The sequence below is a fragment of the Etheostoma cragini genome, chromosome 13 (assembly GCF_013103735.1).
Source record: "Etheostoma cragini isolate CJK2018 chromosome 13, CSU_Ecrag_1.0, whole genome shotgun sequence".
In the NCBI taxonomy this organism is placed as follows: Eukaryota; Metazoa; Chordata; class Actinopteri; order Perciformes; family Percidae; genus Etheostoma; species Etheostoma cragini.
The window spans coordinates 3734908-3757372 of NC_048419.1; the positions used below are offsets into that span (position 1 = coordinate 3734908).

At 40.5% G+C, this 22465-nt stretch overlaps 1 protein-coding gene across 10 annotated transcripts in view; it reads left to right on the top strand.

Moving 5' to 3' along the window:
• The window catches only part of LOC117955254 (unconventional myosin-XVIIIa-like), a 61906-nt gene extending 43275 nt beyond the window's left edge, over positions 1–18631 (top strand). For 5 of the 10 annotated variants that reach the window (XM_034889592.1, XM_034889593.1, XM_034889588.1 and 2 more), the window contains 13 exons: positions 275–385; positions 859–963; positions 1153–1299; positions 1503–1616; positions 2510–2626; positions 3107–3190; positions 6286–6423; positions 7269–7454; positions 7554–7693; positions 8367–8411; positions 12422–12544; positions 13110–14517; positions 16562–18631. In XM_034889592.1, coding sequence (XP_034745483.1) covers positions 275–385; positions 859–963; positions 1153–1299; positions 1503–1616; positions 2510–2626; positions 3107–3190; positions 6286–6423; positions 7269–7454; positions 7554–7693; positions 8367–8411; positions 12422–12544; positions 13110–14502 — 2703 coding nt within the window. In that variant the 3' untranslated portion in view covers positions 14503–14517; positions 16562–18631. The remainder of the gene's footprint in view (positions 1–274; positions 386–858; positions 964–1152; positions 1300–1502; positions 1617–2509; positions 2627–3106; positions 3191–6285; positions 6424–7268; positions 7455–7553; positions 7694–8366; positions 8412–12421; positions 12545–13109; positions 14518–16561) is intronic. The other 5 variants (XM_034889596.1, XM_034889590.1, XM_034889591.1 and 2 more) reach the window with 3 other exon arrangements.
• The last annotated feature ends 3834 nt before the right edge of the window (positions 18632–22465 follow it).

Below are 22465 nucleotides of genomic sequence, written 5' to 3' on the forward strand. Positions count from 1 at the left end.
TTATATCACGCTGTTCAGTATTTCAAACTGTAATTCTATTTAAAAAAGAACTCAACAAAAAACTGCCTCCTACCCTAATATCATTCATGTTTCATCGTGTTGTATACATTCATTTCAAGAAATCATTTTATAGGAGCCTATCATTTTGGATTTCTCATTTAGAAAGAAACCCAGTAATTAGTGTTTTTTTCATTTTGTGTATTTTCGAATTCTGTGTTTGTGCATTGATTTTATGAGCTGTACCTGTGTGTGTGTGTCCTCATCATGTACTCAGGCTAAGCTGCGGCTTGAGATGGAGATGGAGAGGCAGCGACAGACCCACTCTAAAGAGATTGAGAGCAAGGATGAAGAGGTAGAGGAGATCAGGCATTCCTGCAGTAAGAAGGTAGATACTGCTCATTCTCACTCTTCCATCTGTGCACATTTTCCCTATACATAGCCTCTCTATCTTGAAATTACCCTATATCGTGGCTGGTCAAGGCAATGGGATCCTTGCAACTTATTAAGTTCTTGAACTGGTTATTTTAATTTCATGCCTATCACATATTATCATGTATTAGGAACCACAAGCAATCTGAAACATCCACCCAACACAGTATATGCATATTAAAAAGAATGTAAGTACAACCTAAAATACAAATTGTGTTGGCATTTCTATCTATATTAAAAATGAAAATGAAAGTATTTCATGTTGAAAGCTTTGTTGACGGATCTAGAGGCTAGGAGATCTGCTCATGGGGGATCCATTTGTCTTTGAATTGCGATAGCAGCCATGTCTAACAGGATGGTCGATGGCGTGTTATGTCTGACTTTGTCATCTGTTTGTGCATCCTGACATCCTGTTCATGTGTCCTGCAGCTGAAACAGATGGAGGTGCAGCTGGAGGAGGAGTATGAAGACAAGCAGAAAGTCTTGCGTGAGAGAAGAGAGCTGGAGTCTAAACTGCTGACTGCCCAGGATCAGGTACTTCCATCACTCTGCCTCTGGTCTCTGTCAGTGCAGTTAAGTACATGCACTTTAGTGTGCGCCACTTCTTTTGATCGTGAAGAAACTGCTTTTGAGTCTGGAGAGGTGCTGTGGCTTCTTGAAGGAGGATTGAAAATAGAGTGTGTGTAACATTTACCGGCTAGAAAGGTGTGCTTTGTCCTTCAGGTGAGCCAGAGGGATGTGGGGACAGAGAAGAGGCTAAAGAAAGACCTGAAGAGAACCAAAGTCCTTCTGGCTGATGCACAGATCATGCTGGACCACCTGAAGAGTAACGCACCCAGCAAGAGGGAGATCGCCCAGCTCAAAAATCAAGTATGCTACCCTATGTCACCCTTTACTGTGTCTCATACTGATACAACATACTGATCCCAACACAAAGTATAATTATCTAGAGGTTGATAAATCCTCATTCCTCTGCATATCCAGGATAGATCCTATCTATCATATTATCCAGGGTTGATATTTGTAACTCCCTTTTTTCCCCGTTACCTTATCCTTCCACCTGTTTCTCACAGCTGGAGGAGTCAGAGTTCAGTTCCGCGACAGCAGTGAAGGCTCGAAAGGGCATGGAGATTGAAATAGAGGACTTGCATATCCAAATGGAGGATGTGGTCAAAGCTAAGATGTCGGTGAGTCTTGACATCTGTCCCCTGTTCATCCTGAGTGTGTAATTGTGTCCAAAATGATTAATTGAGTGGGCTTGAATGCCAAGCCGTTCTGCATATGTTTTGAAGACAATATGTTTTTTTGTGTGTTCTAAATAATAAGTATCATCTATGAAATTATGAAATATACCTACCCTTTTTTCATCTCAAGAAACAGACTTTTTAATAAAAGAGAAGATAGTTTATGTAAATTTTTCTATACCCTTTTTTCGATGAACTAATGAAACTCAATCAAACTTTCACACTTAACAATGCAGCAGGGCTCTTACATTAACATGCATGCATCATCACGCCATAGTGGGATATTAAAATAATATATGCCCATTGGCATTTATCTGATTTCAACATTTTACTCTATTGGATAAATGAGCTTTGTGAATGTTTTTTTTCTCTCTCTCTCGCCATCTGCTCATTAATGGCTGTCTCATGAGAGTACCGCCTACATGTCAGAATAGTAGACTGAGGATGTTGGCGTCTCTGGGGATGAGAGTGCTGTGTGCCTGCACTTTGCTTGTTAATTGCTGCATTTATGGAAAGGGAAGGTCTTGTAAATGTGTCAGATTAGAGAATGCAAATGAAGGGCCCGAGTCTCCCCCCTGAACACAGAGGATGAACTCTAAATAGGACATCACCAGTATGCTGCACTTTTCCCTGCCTAAATGAGCCCATTGATTAGCTCCAATAGGTCTCATCCTCCAGCCAGAATCCCTGTGCAGATTGTGTTTCATTGCCATCAGATGAGATTCCAGGACAACCTCGGCTTGGCCAGTTAATGACCGTTTATCATATTCAATAGCTCATGAATGAATCCTTTCTATACTAAAATGTGTGTGTTTCCTCCTCATTTTGTCCTTCAGTTGGAAGAGCAGGTCAGCCGTCTCCAGAGGGAGAAGAATGACCTGCAGTCTCGTATGGAGGAGGATCAGGAAGACATGAATGAGCTGATGAAGAAACACAAAGCTGCAGTTGCCCAGGTAACCCAACATGCCTAACACCTTGGTGGTCTGTTTGGAATACTTGAAAATACGATGTACTGTAAAAATTCCTCTGGAGTCCATGCTCAGACCAAGATCCGACAAAAATATAAGAAATCCGGTCATTATTTATATTAGTTTAATTGCATTTAGTATGAGAAGTTGTCTTTAACACAGATATTAACATTCAGTTCTTTTCTGCATGTTAAAGCAGAGTGGCTTTGAGGTTTGGAGGACATATTCTCCTCTAAACACAGTGTGCGCTCTGCAATCAGGGAGATGCAATCTGTTCTACAGCAGATCAAATGACAAATGATTTGGCAAGACATGTTATGATCATTACTGTAAAAGGATGCTTTTTGAAAGGTAATTGAAGAATACAACGACACACCCTTTCTCTCTTTCACACACATAAACAAACCCCATTTCTTTGACTATGGATTGTGTGTGTGTGTGTGTGTGTTTGTGTGTGTGCACTAGTCTGCCAGGGACCTGAGCCACATCAGTGACCTGCAGGCCCAGCTTGAAGAGGCCACAAAGGAGAAGCAGGAGATCCAAGAAAAGGTACAAGGAAGTATTCAAAAATACTATAGCTGCCTGCCAGGAAGCTGCCCGCTGCCTCAGCACTTCTCTCTGATTAGACCTCATCTTTTCACTGAGTTTCTCTGATTATTGTGACCAAAAATGCTCAGTTTCTGTGGCAGCTTTCGTCTCAAAAACTGAAACGCAATTTGCATTTAAATAGCAAGAACCAGTGAGGATTTAGTGTAAGGACAGAAATTGATCTCATTAATCATATTTGAAAGAAGGGTCATGTACATAAACTATAAGCTTGTCTCCTATGGTTTAACCAATTAGTTCAAATGAAAGCACTAATTCTTCAACTTGATGCAGCTGTTTCTGTCTTATGGTCTTGTTTGTCATTCCAAAGCCAATGCATCCCTTTATTTTTAAATATCAGAAAAAAAGACTTGTCAGGAAAGTAAAAAAGTTGGCAGTGGAAAACAAATATGTGAACAGTGTCAGATAGTACATTTTGTTTGTTCGTAAGATGACTGAACTATCAATTATACGATAAAATGAGAAAGTTGGACATTAAATCATAAACCTTGTTACTGAGGGTGACAGTTGTAGTTCAGAGTGAAATATCTCCAACTAATGTAGTATGCACATTTTTAGATTCATACTTGTATTTTGGGGTTCAACTAGAACAGATTTACATAATTTAATGTTAAAAAACACATTATTTTTCTGTACTGTAATTCTAAATATAGCTGCATTCCCGTCTTTAAAAGCTCCGTCTTTTAAAGGCCCCCCTCCCACAAAAGCCCAGTCTGCTCTGATTGGTCAGCATTTCCGGGTCCTCCACATCTAGACTCCCGTAGTTTCCGCACCATCATTGCAGCCAGGAAATGACCGTAACGGCACTGTAACAGCAACTTCTACTACAAATAGTATCGAAACATCAGAACCGTATTGAAATCTTGACTTTTTTGTTGGATTTGATGTATTTTGGATTCAGCAGACAACACAATCCAAAGGATAACATGTTAAATTGTGAACACTTATTTCCAACATGAAACATGGTCCTATTGCAGGACAATGACATTACTATTTAACACAAATCATCCAAGGTTCAAGAGCATTGTAAAAGCAGAAAATCACAGATCACATAAAATAATCAGTCTGCTATAATTAAATAGATTGGCTACTCTATTCAATAAAAATGCCTTAAACTGATGTCTAACCCCCCCCCAATATTAACAATTTTGAGGGAAAGTGCATTTCTAGCTGCTTTGTTGACTCTGGCCACTTTACAAGAACAGACAATGGGCCTTAGTATTGGGATGATGCTGTGTATGAACCATTTTTATATGACAGTGTAAATATTTGGGAGCAGAGCCATTTATGACATTATACATATTATTCAACTTTAACTGCCCCACTCTAACATGTACTGGCAGTAGCCCTACCCTTTTAAAAGCATCTCACCAACATGAGTCTGTGGGGGTAGGATGGGGGGGTAGTAGCGGATAACATTATTTTGCATCACTTCCAGTCCGTTTTTTAAATTTAACTGATAATCCACAGTACCAGGCAGAACATGCATCATCAAAATGACATTGAATCAGTATGACGGCTCGTTTAAAGGTGCAGTTTCTAAATAAATTGACTTTATACATAACACTGTGGATTGACGGTTTCAATACTACACCTAGACCTGCTTTATAACAAAAAAAGACACGGAAATCTTTCACAATATGGGACCTTTAATTTTTATTCCTGCACACAAATAGCGTACATATAATAATCCCTTCTTCCTCAGCTGTGCTGTTAAGTGCTAATTTGCAAATGTTAACATGCTTACCCACTAAACTAAGATGGCTAACTTGGATTACATTAAAACTTCTAAACATCAGCAATTTAATTGGAAGCATGTTAGCATATTGTACAACTGGCTTACAGCTCACTTATTAACAGCTTTTGTATGTGAATTATATGAATCATAAAGCTGGATTTACTGTAGTCATCAGCTAAATGATTGAGCCTCGGCATCAATGATGATTATGAGGTTAAAAGGTTAATGCACCTGATTCAGACCTATGTTGATGACAGCACTTTTAAAATAATAGTGCTTTTATAATAATAGTGTTTTTTTTTCAAACGGAGCACTATTTGTTCAGAGGATAACCTTTAACATGTCATGTGTGTCATGTATTAATGCATACCTGTTGTCTTTGTGGATGCCTTTGTTTGCTCAATGGATTTCCTCTGGGCTCTTAAAGCTGAATATACCAAGTATATGGCCATCTAGTGCTTTGTTTGCATGCACCTTACATACTCTGGACTTTCAGAGGGTGTCTTCTTTTAAGTCTTGATATATAGTAGACTAAACAAATGAAATCTGCCTTCAACAGAATGTTTCAAACATAATTTCACTAAAGGACAGAATTGAGCTCTTGCCACCCCCTAACAGCAGACCTTGTTTCTATTAGATTAAGCTGTATGCGTGCCAAAGCTTTGGTCCACTCAGTTATATGCACCCATCAGAAATGTTTTGGCAACGCTAGAGACACATAGCAGGCTGCAAGGCATTGTTAAAACCTGCCAGAAAAGGCAGCGATAGCCATCTAAAAGCATCTGACCTTGAAGTTGTTATCTCATCCCCAGTAGGCGGGAAATCGAGCTTCTTTAGTAATATCAAAGGAGAGCTCCAAATCCTCCTTGTCTCAGTCCCCCATTAGGCTCCATACAGCCTTTCGGGCCGGTTTTGTTGTGACATGTCTTTCTTCTTTTTATCAGTCATGAGAAAACGATTCAGATAGAACGTGCTTTGCATGAAGCTTCGCCCTTTCCTAAAGCCTGTGAAATTACTGTGACTCACTGTTACTGAAATGGGGTCTTATCTAGAGCTCATTATTCGGGCTAGATGCACAATATTTACATGTACCAAGATGGATTAAGTTTACACAAAAAAGGGTGAAAAAGTGAACATTAATTTACATTTAATACATACACATAAACATCAGCACAATTTCCTAGTTCTTTCTACTTAAGAGGAAATGGAGGTCAAGAAGGAGGTGTGAAGTCAGTGCTTGCTATCAGACAGTTGTGTGTGTTTACATGTATGTGTGTATGTGTTTGTGTCCCTCCTCCAGCTTCATTCCCTGCAGAGCCAGCTAGAGTTCCAAGAACAGTCCATGGTGGAAAAGTCTCTTGTGTGCCGTCAGGAGGCCAAGATCCGTGAGCTGGAGACCAAGCTGGAGTTTGAGAGGACACAGATCAAACGCTTGGAGGTGAGATAATCCTCCGTCTTGTACGTGTAAAAGACATGCTTAGTAAACATATGACTGCACATTTGACATTACATTTTCTATATATGAAGATGTAGAAATGATATAAAATGAGGGCATGAAGCCCCTTGCATAGCTCCAGATCTTTGAGTTGCTGGTTAAGAAAAGCATCGACCATGGGACATTTTGACATGCTTTGAAGGTCCCATGGCATGAAAATGTCACTTAAGGATTTTTTTTAACATTAATTTGCATTCCCCCAGCCTGTCTACTGTCCCCCAGTGGCTAGAAATGGTGATAGGTGTAAACCGAGCCCTGGGTATCCAGCTCTGCCTTTAAGAAAATGAAAGCCCAGATGGGCCGATCTGGAAGGTTGCCTCCCATTTCTCTGCTTTGCCCACCCAGAAAATTTGGCCCACCCATGAGAGTGAGACATCATGGCTTTCAAAAGAGGAAAGTGGCAGTTGGTCAAGGCCACACCCCCGGTCCACCTTACCCCCCCCTCCTCAAAAGCTACAGACTCAGAAATGGCCCACGCTAAGGAAAGCTCATTGTGGGACTGGGTCTAGTGGCTGCAATTCCACACAAAGGCAGAATTTTGCGAAAGAGACTTCAGATACAGTATAAGGGGACCACTAAGGTCTACATAAAAGAGACTTCAGATACAGTATGAGGGGACCACTCAGGTCTATATAAAAGCATCCAAAGAGCATCATGCCATGGGACCTTTAAGGGACAAACATTTAAGAGTAAATACAGAACAAAGGAGATCATTGTATAACAAGAGTTGTTCCCTTGTCCACTTTTGTAAGTACAAGTTCTCGCACTTCACCTCAAATCCTCTCCAGAGCCTAGTGGGTCGTCTGAAGGAGAACCTCGAAAAGTTGACAGAGGAGAGAAACCAACGCATTGATGCAGAAAACAGGGAGAAGGACCAGAATAAGCGAATGCAGAGACAGATAAGAGACATGAAAGAAGAAATGGGAGAGCTGTCCAAGAAGGAGGCCGAGGCCAGCCGGAAGAAGCATGAATTGGTAAGGCTTTTGAGTGCTGGGAGACTTGATAAGATTCAATGGGAGTTCACACTAGAGGAGGTAACACGTGCTTCTGCTATGCTGTGATCCTTGCACCAGGAAATGGATATCGCGAGCTTAGAGGCGGCAAATCAGAGTTTACAAGTGGACATCAAGCTGGCCTTCAAGAGGATAGGAGACCTGCAGGCTGCCATAGAAGACGAGATGGAGAGTGATGACAATGATGACTTAATCAACAGGTACAGCGCAGCTTTAACCTTCTCTGAAGAAAGATATAATTGCCTTTGCCTCAATAGATCTGTAACATGGGCTTAGTAAATCAGGGGAAACTGGGCTGTAGCTAGAGGCATGGGTACCAGCGCAAGTCATCTTGCTGCACGAAACTTAGAAAATGAGAGCTGCTAGTTTTTTTAAGTAGCCTGTCAATCTCAACTTGCGTCTTTTCATTCTCTATTTCCCACATCTTCCAACATCAATTTCTACCTAACCTCCTTAGTACTCTGCGAGTCGTGTTACACTTTGTGTGTTCTCCAAATACACATGGTTCATTCTGCTCCCTGCTTCAAATCTTTTCTCTTTTGCGATGGTTTCCCCTTTTGGGTAACTTATTCCCTCTTTGCAGAGGGTTTGAGGTTATACTAGCTCTGAGCCCACTGTGCTAAACACTGACTGCAGTAATACAGGCCTTTAAAAAGGAAGACATTACACACAACACCTTTGTTCGAGACAAGGCCGGCTACAGCATGAGTTGATTTACTGAGTCGGTGCTTTACAATAGTTATTTTATGTGCCCGTGTAAGTGTAAAACTATTTATTTGCTGTTATCTCAGTCTGTCCTCTTTTTGTACTGTATGTGTCTCACCTTCTCTTCTTTCCCTGTACCCCCTTTTGGGTTTTCCACACTTCTGGCAGTCTGCAAGACACGGTGACAAAATATCAGAAAAGAAAGAACAAAACGTGAGAACGGAAAATGCATCCTTTGTTTCTGTCATTATGTTTTTTTGCACGTTTTTCTTTCCCACCCGTTTCAACCACAAGAGAGAATATTGCAGTATTCCTTATCATCTCGGTTTGTGTTGTTCACAATAACACTGTGAGGAGAAGTCATTTAAAAAAGAATGGAAAGCTGTGTCTGTGGTGCACATCTCTGATAAAAAGCTTGGCTTCAAGGATGGCCCCGGTGTTTCTTTTAGTTTTGTATTATTTTGTGCCAAGTGTCCAGAGCCGTCTGTACACATACGTTGGAGATTCCAGGGCTTGCTTTTCTACCGTCAAACATCAAGAAGGTACAAGAAAAATCTGATGGCACACAGAATACTTTGCAGAATGTAAACTAGAATGGCAAATAGACTCAAAATGACACCGGCATTCTCCTTTAAGCCAGTCTCACCACTATAGAAAATATGAATAAAATAACAGCAAAGTGTTACAGACCTATGGTAATACTGCATCATTTTCTCCATGAATATGTTTTTTGCCTGACACATTTGCAGCCTCATCATACACCTTCATCATGAATTTATTTGTATCTTGGCTTAAAGCTGATTTGCACCAAACTCCGCTGAATTTCACCAGTCTTCTGCTGCTGTGATGGTTTTTATAAAGCACATGCAACCACACGCCAAATCTCTCTGAGATTGTACGGGGAATGCACTGGGCATTATCTACACTGTGTATGTCCCTTTAAAAAATATAACATATAAGCAAATTTCCAATATTAGTTGTCTGACAGTTCAGACAAAAAAATGTCTGTACTGGTTGAAAACAAACTAAAAAATAAAAAAATAAAAATATATATATATATATATTTGCATTTGGACAAATTTGGGCATACTGTATGCTACTAAACATGCTATGCATTTTCACGTAACTGTGATGCTTGTGACTGGGAAGAATGATAGGGATGGCACGCTGCGCTACTGAAATGTTTTCACCCAAACGCTTTTGATTTCCATGCATGCAGGTACTCCACTAATTCAATTTCATTGCATTGTGTTGAGAACCATTTAACTCTAAATACAAATGTTCACCTTGCTTGCTTGTAAAATGTGTAGTCATTGATTTTTGAACCCTAATGATATTCTTTTGACCGACTGAATCCCTTTTTCTTTCAGTTTTCATACAGTGAAAGACATTTTTGTGGCATGTTAAATAATTTAAACCTTCATCAGAGCATAGCAAATAAATGTAGTTTTCAGTTTGTAGCGGATATACCCATCCGTAATTTCCCGCTTTATCCTCTGATTGCTTCTTCAGAGAGACATGGCGTCACACTCTTTATATGCTTTTTTTTTGGGGGGTTATCCATTTTTCATCAGACAACCCGTGTGTATCAGTGCTTTTGTTTTTGTGCAACCCAAGGAAAAGAGCAATGATTTTTTTCCGTGTTTACTTAATTGCATTTTTCCCTCCTTCGACATCATTGCATTAGCAGCATGGATGAACAATAACTGAGGAGGTGATTTTTCTTATAATTATGAAGTGGATTTTCCAGATGATCTACATTACTATTCAGTATTTTTGTACTCAATGCTTCAAAACAGAGGTTACAATAGCTAGATTATAAATTTTGTAGGGGCGGATAATAGAAGTTGATTTAGCGTTTTTCAAGCTGGACATTAAGTACAGGAGTGGCATATAACGTAGGACTGTGCAGTTCAAACGATGTAAAGGCTTCCATCAATATCGATTGACTGGAATAGTTTTTTCATCAATATATAATTAGCTTATTAGTTAGTTAACTTTTGAACATGGTGTTGGTACCACGAGTGCTTAAGTGATAGAACCAAGCCATACGAGATTTGATGCTGAGTCTGAGTATTTGTGACAATGATTTACAGCAAGTGCGGGCCAATTGTCAGAAGCTATTATTGTTCGCTTCTAAATTCTTGGGGCTTGTTTGTATCTACGAGCCTCAGGACTGGTTAGCTAGTAGTGCGGGGCCGAGGACAAATCGTTTGTGACACCATTTGCACAGCACTCAATTGCAAGCCACCTTTTATTTTGTGTGTGTGTGTGTGTGTGTGTGTGTGTGTGTGTGTTTGTGCGTGTTGGAAAGAGGGGAAAATAAGGAGATATTTTTGTTGTGGGCTGGTTTCAGTATTTTGTTGTGTGATATATCATGTTGAAAAAGTCGCAGTATCACAGCGATGACAAATGGGCAGCATGTGTAATCAACTTTCTAGTATTAATGAACCTATTATCTTGTTTTGGTGGGTGTTTATCACTTGTATTTAGCATGCAGTAAAGGAGAGAGGCAGTGGAAAATAAAGGGATGGTATAACAGCTGTACTTGGACTCTCAATCTAAGCCTCTTGAGGCGCCTCTCAAACTCTGAAATTAGGAGGTTTTCCTGTAGAAAATAACATAGTCAGGCCATTTAGTCTCGCTGGGATCATCATTACCTTCCACCCAGAAAGCCTGTCTCCGTATGGTGGATGATGAGAAAGTTAAATGTGTTAATGCTCTTAGAAATCTTGAAAGCCTCTATAGCATTCAGTCCAAGAATCTGAGTTCTGTGCTCACTCCCTCACAATATTCACACACCACCGGCGCCGACACCACCTCTCTTGTGTAAAAAAAAAAACCCAACCTAGCTTTTAGGCAGACCACCAAAAAAATAGAACGAAGCTGAGGGGACACTTTGTTCTCTGTGGAAACAGGACTGAATCTGTGACACAAAGCTTGGTGACAAAAGGAACTGGTACGCTGTTCACTGGGAGACCTACATAGATGGATATGTGCTACGTGGACAAATGCTAGAGCTTGGCAGTCTGGCTGTCATCTCACACCTTCTTTGAATATTACGTTTGCTCCTTATAAATATTTTTTTCCAAGTTTTTGAAACATGTTTCAAGGCTCAGATGGATAAACTAGTCCGAGAATGTGTGTATATATATATACACACACTTTTTGGTATATACTGTAGATATATAATGGAAAATGTAATTTTTTCTGACAGAGTTCACCCGAGCAACACATGTCAAATGTAGTTTAGGCATGTGTGAACATATGCATCTCTGTGAATGTTTTCACACACCATGTAGACAAGGAAACAATGTGTGCTCAAATAAATGGAACATTCTTCATTAAATTCAGCTCCCCAATACATTTCAACCACGATGACAGTTTTGCCTTAAATGCTATGCCACGCTACCTTCCTTTTCCTCACCACTTCTCGTCACGTTAGCCTTCTAGGACAACAGGATACATAATTCAGAAAATCTACAGTGTATTTGGAATGAATGAGGATTGACCTTATCCAGGTGGGATCTGCAGAGCTTTTTCATTTGGGATCCACAGGTCTCTGTATATTGATTGTTATGTCAAGCATGGGGCCACAGGGCTGTCTTCTGGCTTCACTCCAATAGCAATCACCAGGAGCAGGTGACAAGCCACCCAGATGCTAGCAGCCCAGAACCAGCTAATCATGATTCCAATAGCTACCTATATTCTGCCTAGATCACTCATCCACAACTGAAAACACAAATACATTATTATTATTATTATTGTATCAAATAATCATGCTTAATTGTGGCCTGTCTTGATTGTCTTGCATCATACTGACCTTTAAATATAATAAGAAAAGGAATTATTACATGACTAACAAATGGTGATATGTGAAAACTAACAATTATTTTTGCTTGTGTAATTACTGTGAGGGTAGACTGCATAGAATATTCACACCACTAGTCATTTAGTCTCATTTCTTGTCAGTAAATCTACTTACATTGATTTGGAACTGTTGGACAAGGCAGATAAAGGCACTTTATTTCAGTAGTATCAAGAAGCTCAGAGGGGATTTAAGAAAATTGTTGAAGTAGGTTGATCTGAGTTAAAAACAAGTGGACTTACCTCACTTGATTGCAAGATTGTTGCACTCAAAGATGTAAAAAGGACTTTTTAAGATGACAATCTTTGGTGTCTTGTGTTGGAGTCAAAGTCTAGCTGATTCTTTTTCTTCACAGGGGGGATGAGACGGAAACAGATTCCGAGGTGGAGGACCGGGTGGATGGAGTTAAGTCTTGGCTCTCGAAGAACAAAGGCTCCACCAAGACCCTGTCAGATGAGGGAAGTCTGAAGAGCACCAGGTTAGTGCCCACGTCCTTGTGCATCATGACAGATAACCATGTACATCCCTGTGGTATCGCAGTGATAAAAGTTCCCACATTCCCATCCGTGAAAAAAAGGCCCAGGATTACCTGGGGCAGTTTGCAACAGATGGACGGGTATTTCATGTGATTAAAGGTGTCATCTCTCTCTCCCAGTAATCTGTCTAATGACAGTAGGCGGAACAGGGAAGAGGCTGCTGTCATATTTATTGACGTGGCCCGTGGCCAGTTGGCACGCCTGCTTAATGGGGCCTCTGCCACAGTAAGATAGATCTCCTCAATGGTTGACGGCCTCCCTATCTACAGTGTGTACTGTAAATAACAGCAATAGACTTTTGACTGGTCCCAAGGACATAATGAAGTAGACAAAAATAATAGTCTGCCACTGTTCCAAAAGTCTCAGTTACCACATAAAGCATTGCGTTGCAGCCAAAAGATGCCATTACAAATTTCTTGTTTAAGTACAATATGTGGAGATCTGATTTCTTTTCTTTTTTGTCTTCAATTGGTTGTCTCTGACGTCCATTTTAATGTTACCCTTTAGATATTCTGCAAACGCAGATAGCAAGGAGGTAAAAGAAGGTAAGGAGAAGATGAATGACGGCAGTAAAGACGTGAAAGAGGTAGAGCAGAACAGATCAGCGTCTGTCATGAGTTCCTTAAGCTACAGAAAGCGATCCAACCTGAAAGACTCCATAGGGGGGACAGGCGATGAGAGCTCCTTGTTCAGCACTCTCAAAGAACAGCCTGACACACCAGACCAGGCCTCTATTCGCAAAGCCAAGTCGAAGTCTGGAGGGCTTCAGGAGGATTGGAAGAAGAGCCATTCACAGGACGACTTAGACGACAAAGGCTCGGTCATCTCCTTGGCTTATTCTGAAGCTACCAGCAGAGCCAGGAAGGGCCTGGAGTCCCGCTGGACCTCCCGCAGCAGCCCTGAGTTTGATAAAGACTCCATGGTGTCCTCTGTGGCTCCAAGCAGGATGTCAACCAGGAGGGGCATGTTGGACATGGATGATGACAATAAGTCGACCATCAGCAGCGTGAGCCACTCCAACCCACGCTCACTGCATCGCAGCAGCTCTTGGAAGGAGGACAGACGCAGTGGCTCACGCCTTTCCCTTGCCCGCAGCTGCGGCCTCAGTGAATTTGGCCTGCGTGTAGATGATGACGACGATGATGATCAAAGTGTGGCTTTTACTCAAGGTGGGACTTCATCTTTTAGTCCCCTCTCCCGGAGCTTCTCTACCCCAGCCCAGCCACGCTCCTCAGACGGCACTCTGCCAGACTCTTCTGACGTTAAAACAGTCACCCACCGCAACTACTTGGACCCTGACTTGGAAGCTGCCATCAATGAGGTGCTGAGCTTCAAACCCATTAAGTTCAAGCGCAGTAAACTTGATGAGTCTAGTGGTGAGGAAGAGGATGAGAACAAGGTGCCAGGAAGCGAGGACAGTAGGAAGAGAGGAGAAGACGAGGGGCTCGGCTGCAGCACATCCAGCCTGCGGCGCTCTGCATCCGGCTCTGCTCTGGACTACAGCCCTCGGCCATCCAGCACCCTGAGCACCAGCAGCTCCCGCACTCGGAAAGATAAAAAAAGCAAAGTCTCTCTTTCCGACGACTCCTCCTCAGACGATCATCAAAGCAGAAGGAGCTCAAGGGGGAAGAAGGGCAAGAAGTCCAAGAAGAGATCTAAGAAGAAGCAAAGCGAGTCCGAGGATTCCTCTTCTTCCTCAAAGTCGTCCGAGTCCTCTTCCTCCGACTCGACCATCTCCTACCGCAGCTCCAGCAGCGTCAAAAGGGCCCCGAAACAACTATCTGATGATGACGATGAGCCTGCAGGGCGTGGACCATCTAGCAAGATGGAAACCAAGAAGAAGCAGAAGAAGATCGATAGCTTGGTGATGAAGTACCGCTACAAGCCTGACAGTGACTGAGACCGACAGTGGAAGGTGACGCTTGGTGTGATAATAACCCAGGAGCCTGGCATAGCCAAAACTGATTTGGGATTTTTCACTAAATGTACTAACAGAGTTTGCCACGTGTGACTGTTTTGTCATTTTTTGGACTCTGACACACTAATGTATCTTCTAGATAAACCCTAGCTACGTGTTTCGAAGGTCACATTGTCCAATTAGTGCATGCCACTCTTTGTTTTCCTCTGCTCCTGCCAACTCATTTAAGAAGATCACCAATTTACTGCAGCACACTGAAGTTAGTCCTCTAGTTTGCCTAACTGACAGTCACTTCAGTTTTATATTTCTATGTCATTATATATAGCTGCTGAAGCATTTAATCGAGAGGTATGCTGTACTCCGCCACTGAAGTTCCTTAACGTTAATTTTCACTTTGTGTTTGTCTATCAGAAGCAGTGCACTGAAATACTATTATCAGACATACTTCTGTTGTAAAGCAGTGTTAGTTTCCTGTTTCCATTTTGCAAAGATAGATTGCACTGTTTCTCTTGATGTTGTTTTTGATGCTTCTATAATGACATAGTGTTGAGAGAGGCTAGATGGCTGTGGCTGTTCTTAAAGCACAAACAGATGTTGGCAATTAGGCAAAACCTAAATTACAATTTCTTTCTCCTTTAACATGTTAACTGACAAGAGTTCAAAGATATGTGACACGACTGTTGATAGGACTTGATGTGACTACTTGGCATTATAATTAAAACGCTACGTTTAGCTCCATGCTTCAACAGCCTATCTATTTTGAGAGTAATTTTACTGACAGTTTGAGCCTCTCTGTCTCCTGTGTGAATTTGAAAAATGCATGTCATCGGCATTTCCTTTTTTTTTCTTTGTCCTTGAACATGTTTGCCTCTCTAGTCAGTTAACACTGTCTCTTTCTATCTTATTTTATCAATGTAGAGCGAATTAAGACCGTTTAGGTGGACTGAACATCATACTGGCACATAGATGTGGCCATGTCAACCATATAATAATAATAATAATAATGTTTTCATGATCGTACAAAATTACAGTTTATGACTCAAAACAGTGTTTTAGTTTGGAGTCACCGTTTCTTTTCTTTTCTTTTCTTTCTCTGAGTGTGTTCCAAATTGAATCTGTAACACCACTAAAGAGCTCCCACACTACCACTTTGCCAAGATCACTGTGCAGCAACAGCTAAACCCTAAAAGTGATTACAACGCCTCCTTAAAACAAAGTGTTACTTTCACTGTAGACAAACACGCCTGTAAGTAATTTCAGTTCTCATTCATAGCACTCGTTTTCATTTCTTAAAAATATGGGACACGTCGTGCTTGTTTAGACTAATTAAACATCTTGAAACACCGACATGCAGCAGTTCTTATGGCAAGGCTGTACCACTGGGTAGTTAACCCTTTTTTCAAATATGTAATCCTTTAAAATACATTGCTATTGCATTGTGGATAATTGCAAATAGAGTGAATACAGTTCAGCTTGGTCACTGTTGGTGTTATCGTGCTGAAAGGACATGTTTCAGTTGTTTGTGTACGTATTAAAGGCCAGTGGTCATGGCAGTGTGGATTAATTAAAGCTCTAGAGTTGGTATTCAAGTAATGCACTGAGTGCTTGTCATGCCATATGTTGTCATGACAGCGTAATCAAAGAATGTGAAGCCCCGGTTTTAAATGCCCTTTTAATATGTTCGGTTGACGATGGCACCAGACATTCACCTTATGAAGTGCACAGAGTATTTACTAAAATAAAAAAACAACAAATGTTCTTTGTGATGCATGTTTACTATGTGCTAATGAAATTTTTTAAAAACAACCATGGTAACAATGGGCACATATGCTATGCACACCTCAGGGGATGTGTTGTTTACTGCCTGGGGAAGAGTGTAATCTTGCAGCCTAAATTGCTTGTGGTTTTCCATGCCATATTTTTACAACAGCCCCCCCCCCCCCCCCCCCCCCCCCCTCCCTACACCTTTCAGTTTTGTTTCTACTGTAAGTAGCCAAGTAATGATATAATGGTGTGTCTGTGTGTGTGTTGACCCCTACAGCCCTTCTGTGTGCCGCAGACACCTGAGTCATGGCAGGTCTGATGAAGAGGATGAGGGGGACAGAGACTCCAGCAGGCGGCCGCTGAGACAGAGCGACAGCGAAGGAACATTGGCAGAGAGCGCATCGTAACCCAAACTCAGGTCACCTCGTGTTTTCAGTGACATCCGACACACAGGAGGGACACAATTCTTTACCCACAACTTTACCACAACTTCTCAGCCAGCAGGAGAGCCGCATGGACAGATAGATAACCGTTTTTGTTGTTGTTTTTTTTATAGTATTTCACTTATTATGGCACACTAATTCACATCTTAAATTGATGTTGCTTGTATGGTAAATGAGTGCTTTTTCTGTTTCATTTAACACAACATATTAAATAAGTTAGTTAATACAGAACAGGCAAGTTGAGCACTATCAAAAGAACTTCTACTGTATTTATAAGAGCTGCTTTTCAGGCAAATTTAAGCTGTCGTCTGCACTCTCTTCTGACTATTCAGATATCTTTGCCAGGGGGATTTAGATAAGCCAGCTCTGGCTACATTTCTCCAAGAAGTTCTGACCAGCCATTAAGACCGCTCTTATCTCTTCCCCATTAATGTGGACTAGCACGTTGGGAGGAATTAACCCATTTTGAATTAATTATCTTGCTGTACGTTTACATGTGGTGCTTGTTCCAAGTTGAGATATCCATCATTTGAAAAAAGAGATGCTATGCTATGATTGATGATCAAATTAAAACTAATTTCAGAAAATACATTTCTATTTGAACTAAGCTGGTAGATATGATGCATATAGTTGCGTATAGATTTAAAGCAACATCTGACCTAAATGTGTATAAGCAGTATACATAGATATATAATATCACATGTGGAATCAAAGCCTTTACATTAAGTCTTTTATTAAGATAAGGTTAATGTGTGTTGCTGATTTATTCTTATCTTCTGGTGGCGTTCGTGACGTAATACGTTTGGTTTGGCTTTCTTGAGGCTTAGTCATGCTTTTGTCCACTTGTGTCATATGTATTAAGGATCAAAGGATTGCATTTCCTTCCTATTATACGGGAGCTTTCTGTAGAGCCTTTGAGGCCTTGCAGATGCAGAAATGCAAAGATGTGTGGTGGTTTTTAGGATGCACAAACACTGGATTTCTACTGCATATCATGAATTAAAGCTCCGTCTCATGTTGAATCCTGAAGAATAATATTCCAGTATGATGAACTCTATTTTAATGTTTCAATTGCATTTTTAAGTTACTTGTTAACAGTGCAGATTGTCTTGAACTGAGGGATTTTTTTGGCCATATTGATAAGCAGAAAAATAATTACATCATTTTCATCACCACATTGTCCTCTCATTTTAAGGTGCCAAAGACTATGTTCAATAAACTAGTGGTATTTTACAAATATTAAACTTTGGGATTGGGACTTTTAGAGGTTATGTGTGACTGTCACTGAGCATAACTCATATTTTAATACTGAGTTATTCCCAGGCTGTGTTTTCGGGTTTCCATGTCAGATTATTGTTTATTTGTAGTCCATCTGACATGACTTCACAGCAATGATGCCTGTGTACTCTCTAGTAGACAGTTATAATACTGCCAAAAAATCCCTTTAATATTAAAGCCAGTCTGCTCTTATATGTCAATACCTTTATTTGATTTGTTGCTGTCCAGACATATGAATCTTGCTAGTTATTTCTATATTTGGCCTTACAGAACTACAACAATTTCCTAAGACCTTATGAATTTTAAACTCTATTTAAAATACATGTAGGTAGATTTGAATATAAAAGCATATACAGCATAAATTCATGTGGACTGTCTGCTTATGTGCAAAGAAAAGATTCAAGTGTCTGGATTGTTATTTGCATATCTTCTCAGAAGAGGCTAATCTGCATTTCATGTCTTATTTTCTTTTCTTCGCACATGAATATTAATGTGGATCGCAGGAAACTTTGATGTCAGTGATTCAGAATAGACTGGTTAAATGAAAAAATATATATTTTAACTGTCATTGCCTCGAAGTTGGAGTTGCTTGACATTACACAAACTGTTTCAAATGTTTGTTCATACTTTTCATTTTAGCATCTTTTGAAAAGGCTTGTCTATTTTCATTATTGAACAGTTCATTTGTGATAGGAGTGAATTTTTGATTTCTTTTCCTGGAGATTCTTTTTAGTAAATATATTCAACTGTTTGTTTACAGAATCAGTGTTTCCTTGCTGTAATTTCAAAGATATATATTTTGGATGCTTATTTGTTTCACATTCACCACCGTCAGACAGCTGCAGAAAAGGAGGCAGGATGTTTTTTTCTGCAAAACAAGCCATTGATGTGTTTGATTAATTTTAGCTCATTCACCTCAGAGTAACTTCTCATCATACCCATCCACTTTTCCCATGAGACTACAGAGGAAACAAACAATTCATTGAATTTATTAATTCTGAGCCGTTGGAATACTGAATTGCTCGCACAACCTCGCAACACACAATCAAAACCTTGCTTGGGGGAAAATTCAGGAAGATCAAAAACTGAGAGCAAGCACAGTCTTCCTCCCCGCATCAATCTGTATTTCACATTGATGAAGCTTACAGACATTTAAAAGGATTGATGGTTTTATGTTAGCACCTTGGTTGACATTCACACACTGTGTGTTTTGCCCTATTCATCCAACCAATCTCTAGTCCTCAGTCATTCCTGTACACAACCTGTTCTGGGGCTTCACTATGTGCCAGTGAGCTTTTGCTGTAATTTCACTTTACTTGAGTGCACCCTCTGGGTGGCTGCATGTTTCTGCTTAAAGGCTTTCCATTGAGTGACAGATTAAATTCTGCTCCTGATTTTAGTTATTTTGGCTCTAACACTGTTTCACAAGTCACTGGAGCAGCAAGTCATTAGCTTGACAAAGCCAAGCAAGTCTGTGTTTACTATGCCACCCTTCCTGTTATTTAGACAGAAGGTTTTGGCCACTGACATTTGCTGCACTGGATGTCTATCCATAGCCAAGGCTACCATATGTAGAATGCCACTAGACTTAACATTACTGCAAATACATTTTTTGTTGCTTATTGAGTAGAGCATCATCATATATTGTTTCCTCATTTCTTTTACATTTCATCCAGAATATGTCTGAAATTGTGTACTTTTCTTGATATTTTCATGGAAACCACTTGCCTCTTCAAGCTAAATTCTAGGCCAGTATGGACAAATATGCACCTTTTAAAAGTACAAAGCAGATGGAGAACAGCCAAACAAAGTCAGAACTGACTCCTAAGTCAAATCGTGTGCCGTTTTATTTATTTTTAACATAAGCTGCTCTGTTTGCCCAACAGCTGCACATTTTGACCTTGGTTAGAGGCCACCCTGCCAGGCAGTAAAATATGTGGGGGCAACAGTTAGAGGGGAAAATGTGTTTATCAGGCATCATCTTCTACTATTAGCACTCCCAGTTTTCTGCTGGATGCCTGCTGTCAATAAAGCACTGATTGGAGGCACTGGGACACTGCCTGCAGGGACCAGGTGAGGCTGCATTCATTTGCAATTCTGAGATGAAAAGACGCAGCAGTGTGCTGCTTGGGAGCCTCTCTTTGTTTGCACATATCATTTCCACTCTAATGAACACTGCACAGTAGTTGGCCCTTGTAACAAGGCTCAAAGGTAGGCTCAAACATTGTTTACATTTTGCATAGGTCTTTGCTGGGAACTGGGGAACAATAAAAGCACTTTTTTCTCTCCCTGTACCATAAAGTGAATCAGTTTTAGCACCAACAGCAATGGGAAATCTTTGATTTATTTCTGTTTAATGGGACTCCTTGTACCTAAGCACAGTTTAAACCTTGAACATTTTTTTGCTGACATCTTTGGAGGGGAACTGGAAGTGTTGTAATGTCTATCACCAATTTCAGTTTTGGAAATGTCTCTCTATCTCCACTCCACAGTGTGCAGGTGGCCAAAGTCTCCTGCTGTGCTCAGAGCTGTTCAGTTCTTAGTGTTCCTGCCAAAGGAGAGTTGCTGCCCCTGTCGTTGGTGTGTGTGTGGGAAATGGATGTATGGATGTACTCTACAGCAGTCCACTACATCTGAGGGATTTAAAATTGCTGCAAATGTTCCTTCCACCCATCCTCTCAGTGGGAAAGTGTTGAAGAGGTCATTTTTCCTGTTTCCCAAATGCCTTAGAAACTTGCTTCCAAACTGTGGTGTGATTTAATTTCTGCCGTCTTTCTTTTGCATTTATTATTTTTTTAGCCCTGCAAATGTAGAAACCTGTTCAAATGTAGACACAAGATTCAGGTCCTGAATCTGTCCTCTGCTGTAAGGCTGTACCATATACAGTGGGGCTCAAAAGTTTGGGCACCCCAGGTAAGAATTTGTATTAATGTGCATGAAGAAGAAAATATCCAAAAGGCATCAAATGACAGATTAGACATTTGTATAACATGTCTCAAAAAGATTTTTTTCCATCATTTACACTTTCAAAATAACAGAAAACAAAAAAATGGTGTCTGCAAAAGTTTGGGCACCCTGCAGAGTTAATACCTTGTACCCCCCCTTTGGCAAGTATCACAGCTTGGAAATGCTTCTTGTAGCCAGCCAAGAGTCTTTCAATTCTTGTTTGAGGTATCTTCACCCATTCTTCTTTCCAAAGTCTTTCAGTTCTTTGAGTATTCTGGGCTTTATGTCACTTAATATCCATAGATTTTTAATTATGTTGAGGTCAGGAGATTGTGAAGACCATGGCAAAACCTTCAGTTTTCACCTCTTGATGTAATCCACCGTGAATTTTGAGGTGTGTTTAGGGTCACTATCCAGTTGTAGAAGCCATCCCCTCTTTAACTTCAGCTTTTTCACAGATGGCATCAAGTTAGCGTCCATAATTTGCTGATATTTTATTGAATCCATTTCTTTTTTTCTACTCGTGAAATGTTCCCTGTACCACTGGCTGCAATACAACCCCAAAGCATGATTGATCCCCCCATGCTTAACAGTTGGACAGAAATTCTTTTCATTAAATTCTGTGCCCTTTCTTCTCCAAATGTACCTTTGGTCATTCCGGTCGGTCCACAGAACTGGTTCCCACAATGCATCAGGCTTGTCTAGATGTTCATTTGCAAACTTCAAATGCTGATTTTTGTGGTGAGGACGTAGTGTGCATACACTCTTATGTGCATATGATTGGTGATTAATTGCTTCACAATGTGCTGAGATTTATGACTTGTAATCAAATGTGATTACTTTCAGATGTGGAATGACACCTACCCACCTGTTATTATTTCAAAATGTAAACCTACTGTTTGGCCTACTTTTGTTTTCAGCAGCTTGTGGAGAACAGTGCTGAGAGAGAGAGAGAGAGAGAGAGAGAGAGAGAGAGAGAGAGAGAGAGAGAGAGAGAGAATACAGTGTAATTTCTGTTGCAAAACCTAAAAAGCGTTATTGTCAAGCCCAAATGGCCCATGACAAAGCACTTTTATTGCATCAGTTTTTTGAATCACTTGGTTCTCTTTTCTCATTAGCTCATTCTCTCATTCTCATTAAAATGTGACTCCATTGTCCGTTTCTATTTGTGGTCAAACAGATGTGAGGATTGACATGGGTGGGGGTGGTGACATAGTTTTGTAGAAGGCTGCTGCTGTTGGTGTTCTCGCTTGCGCTCATCAATGGAGTGATAGCGGTTGAATATCTCTTTAACTAGAAAAGGCAATGGGAGCAAGTACTAAGAAAAATTCCTATTCGCAGCAGATTTTTTTAATCGACCGAGATGCTAAGTTATTGTACAGATCCCTATTTTCTCGGCAGCTACATTCATGTATAAAAGGTCTATTTCTAATGATCCCACTTCCAACCAGGAGGCCCTGCTGCTTCCTGAGAGCTGCTGCCAAGCTGTCCAGTTCCACTTCCTGGTCATCACA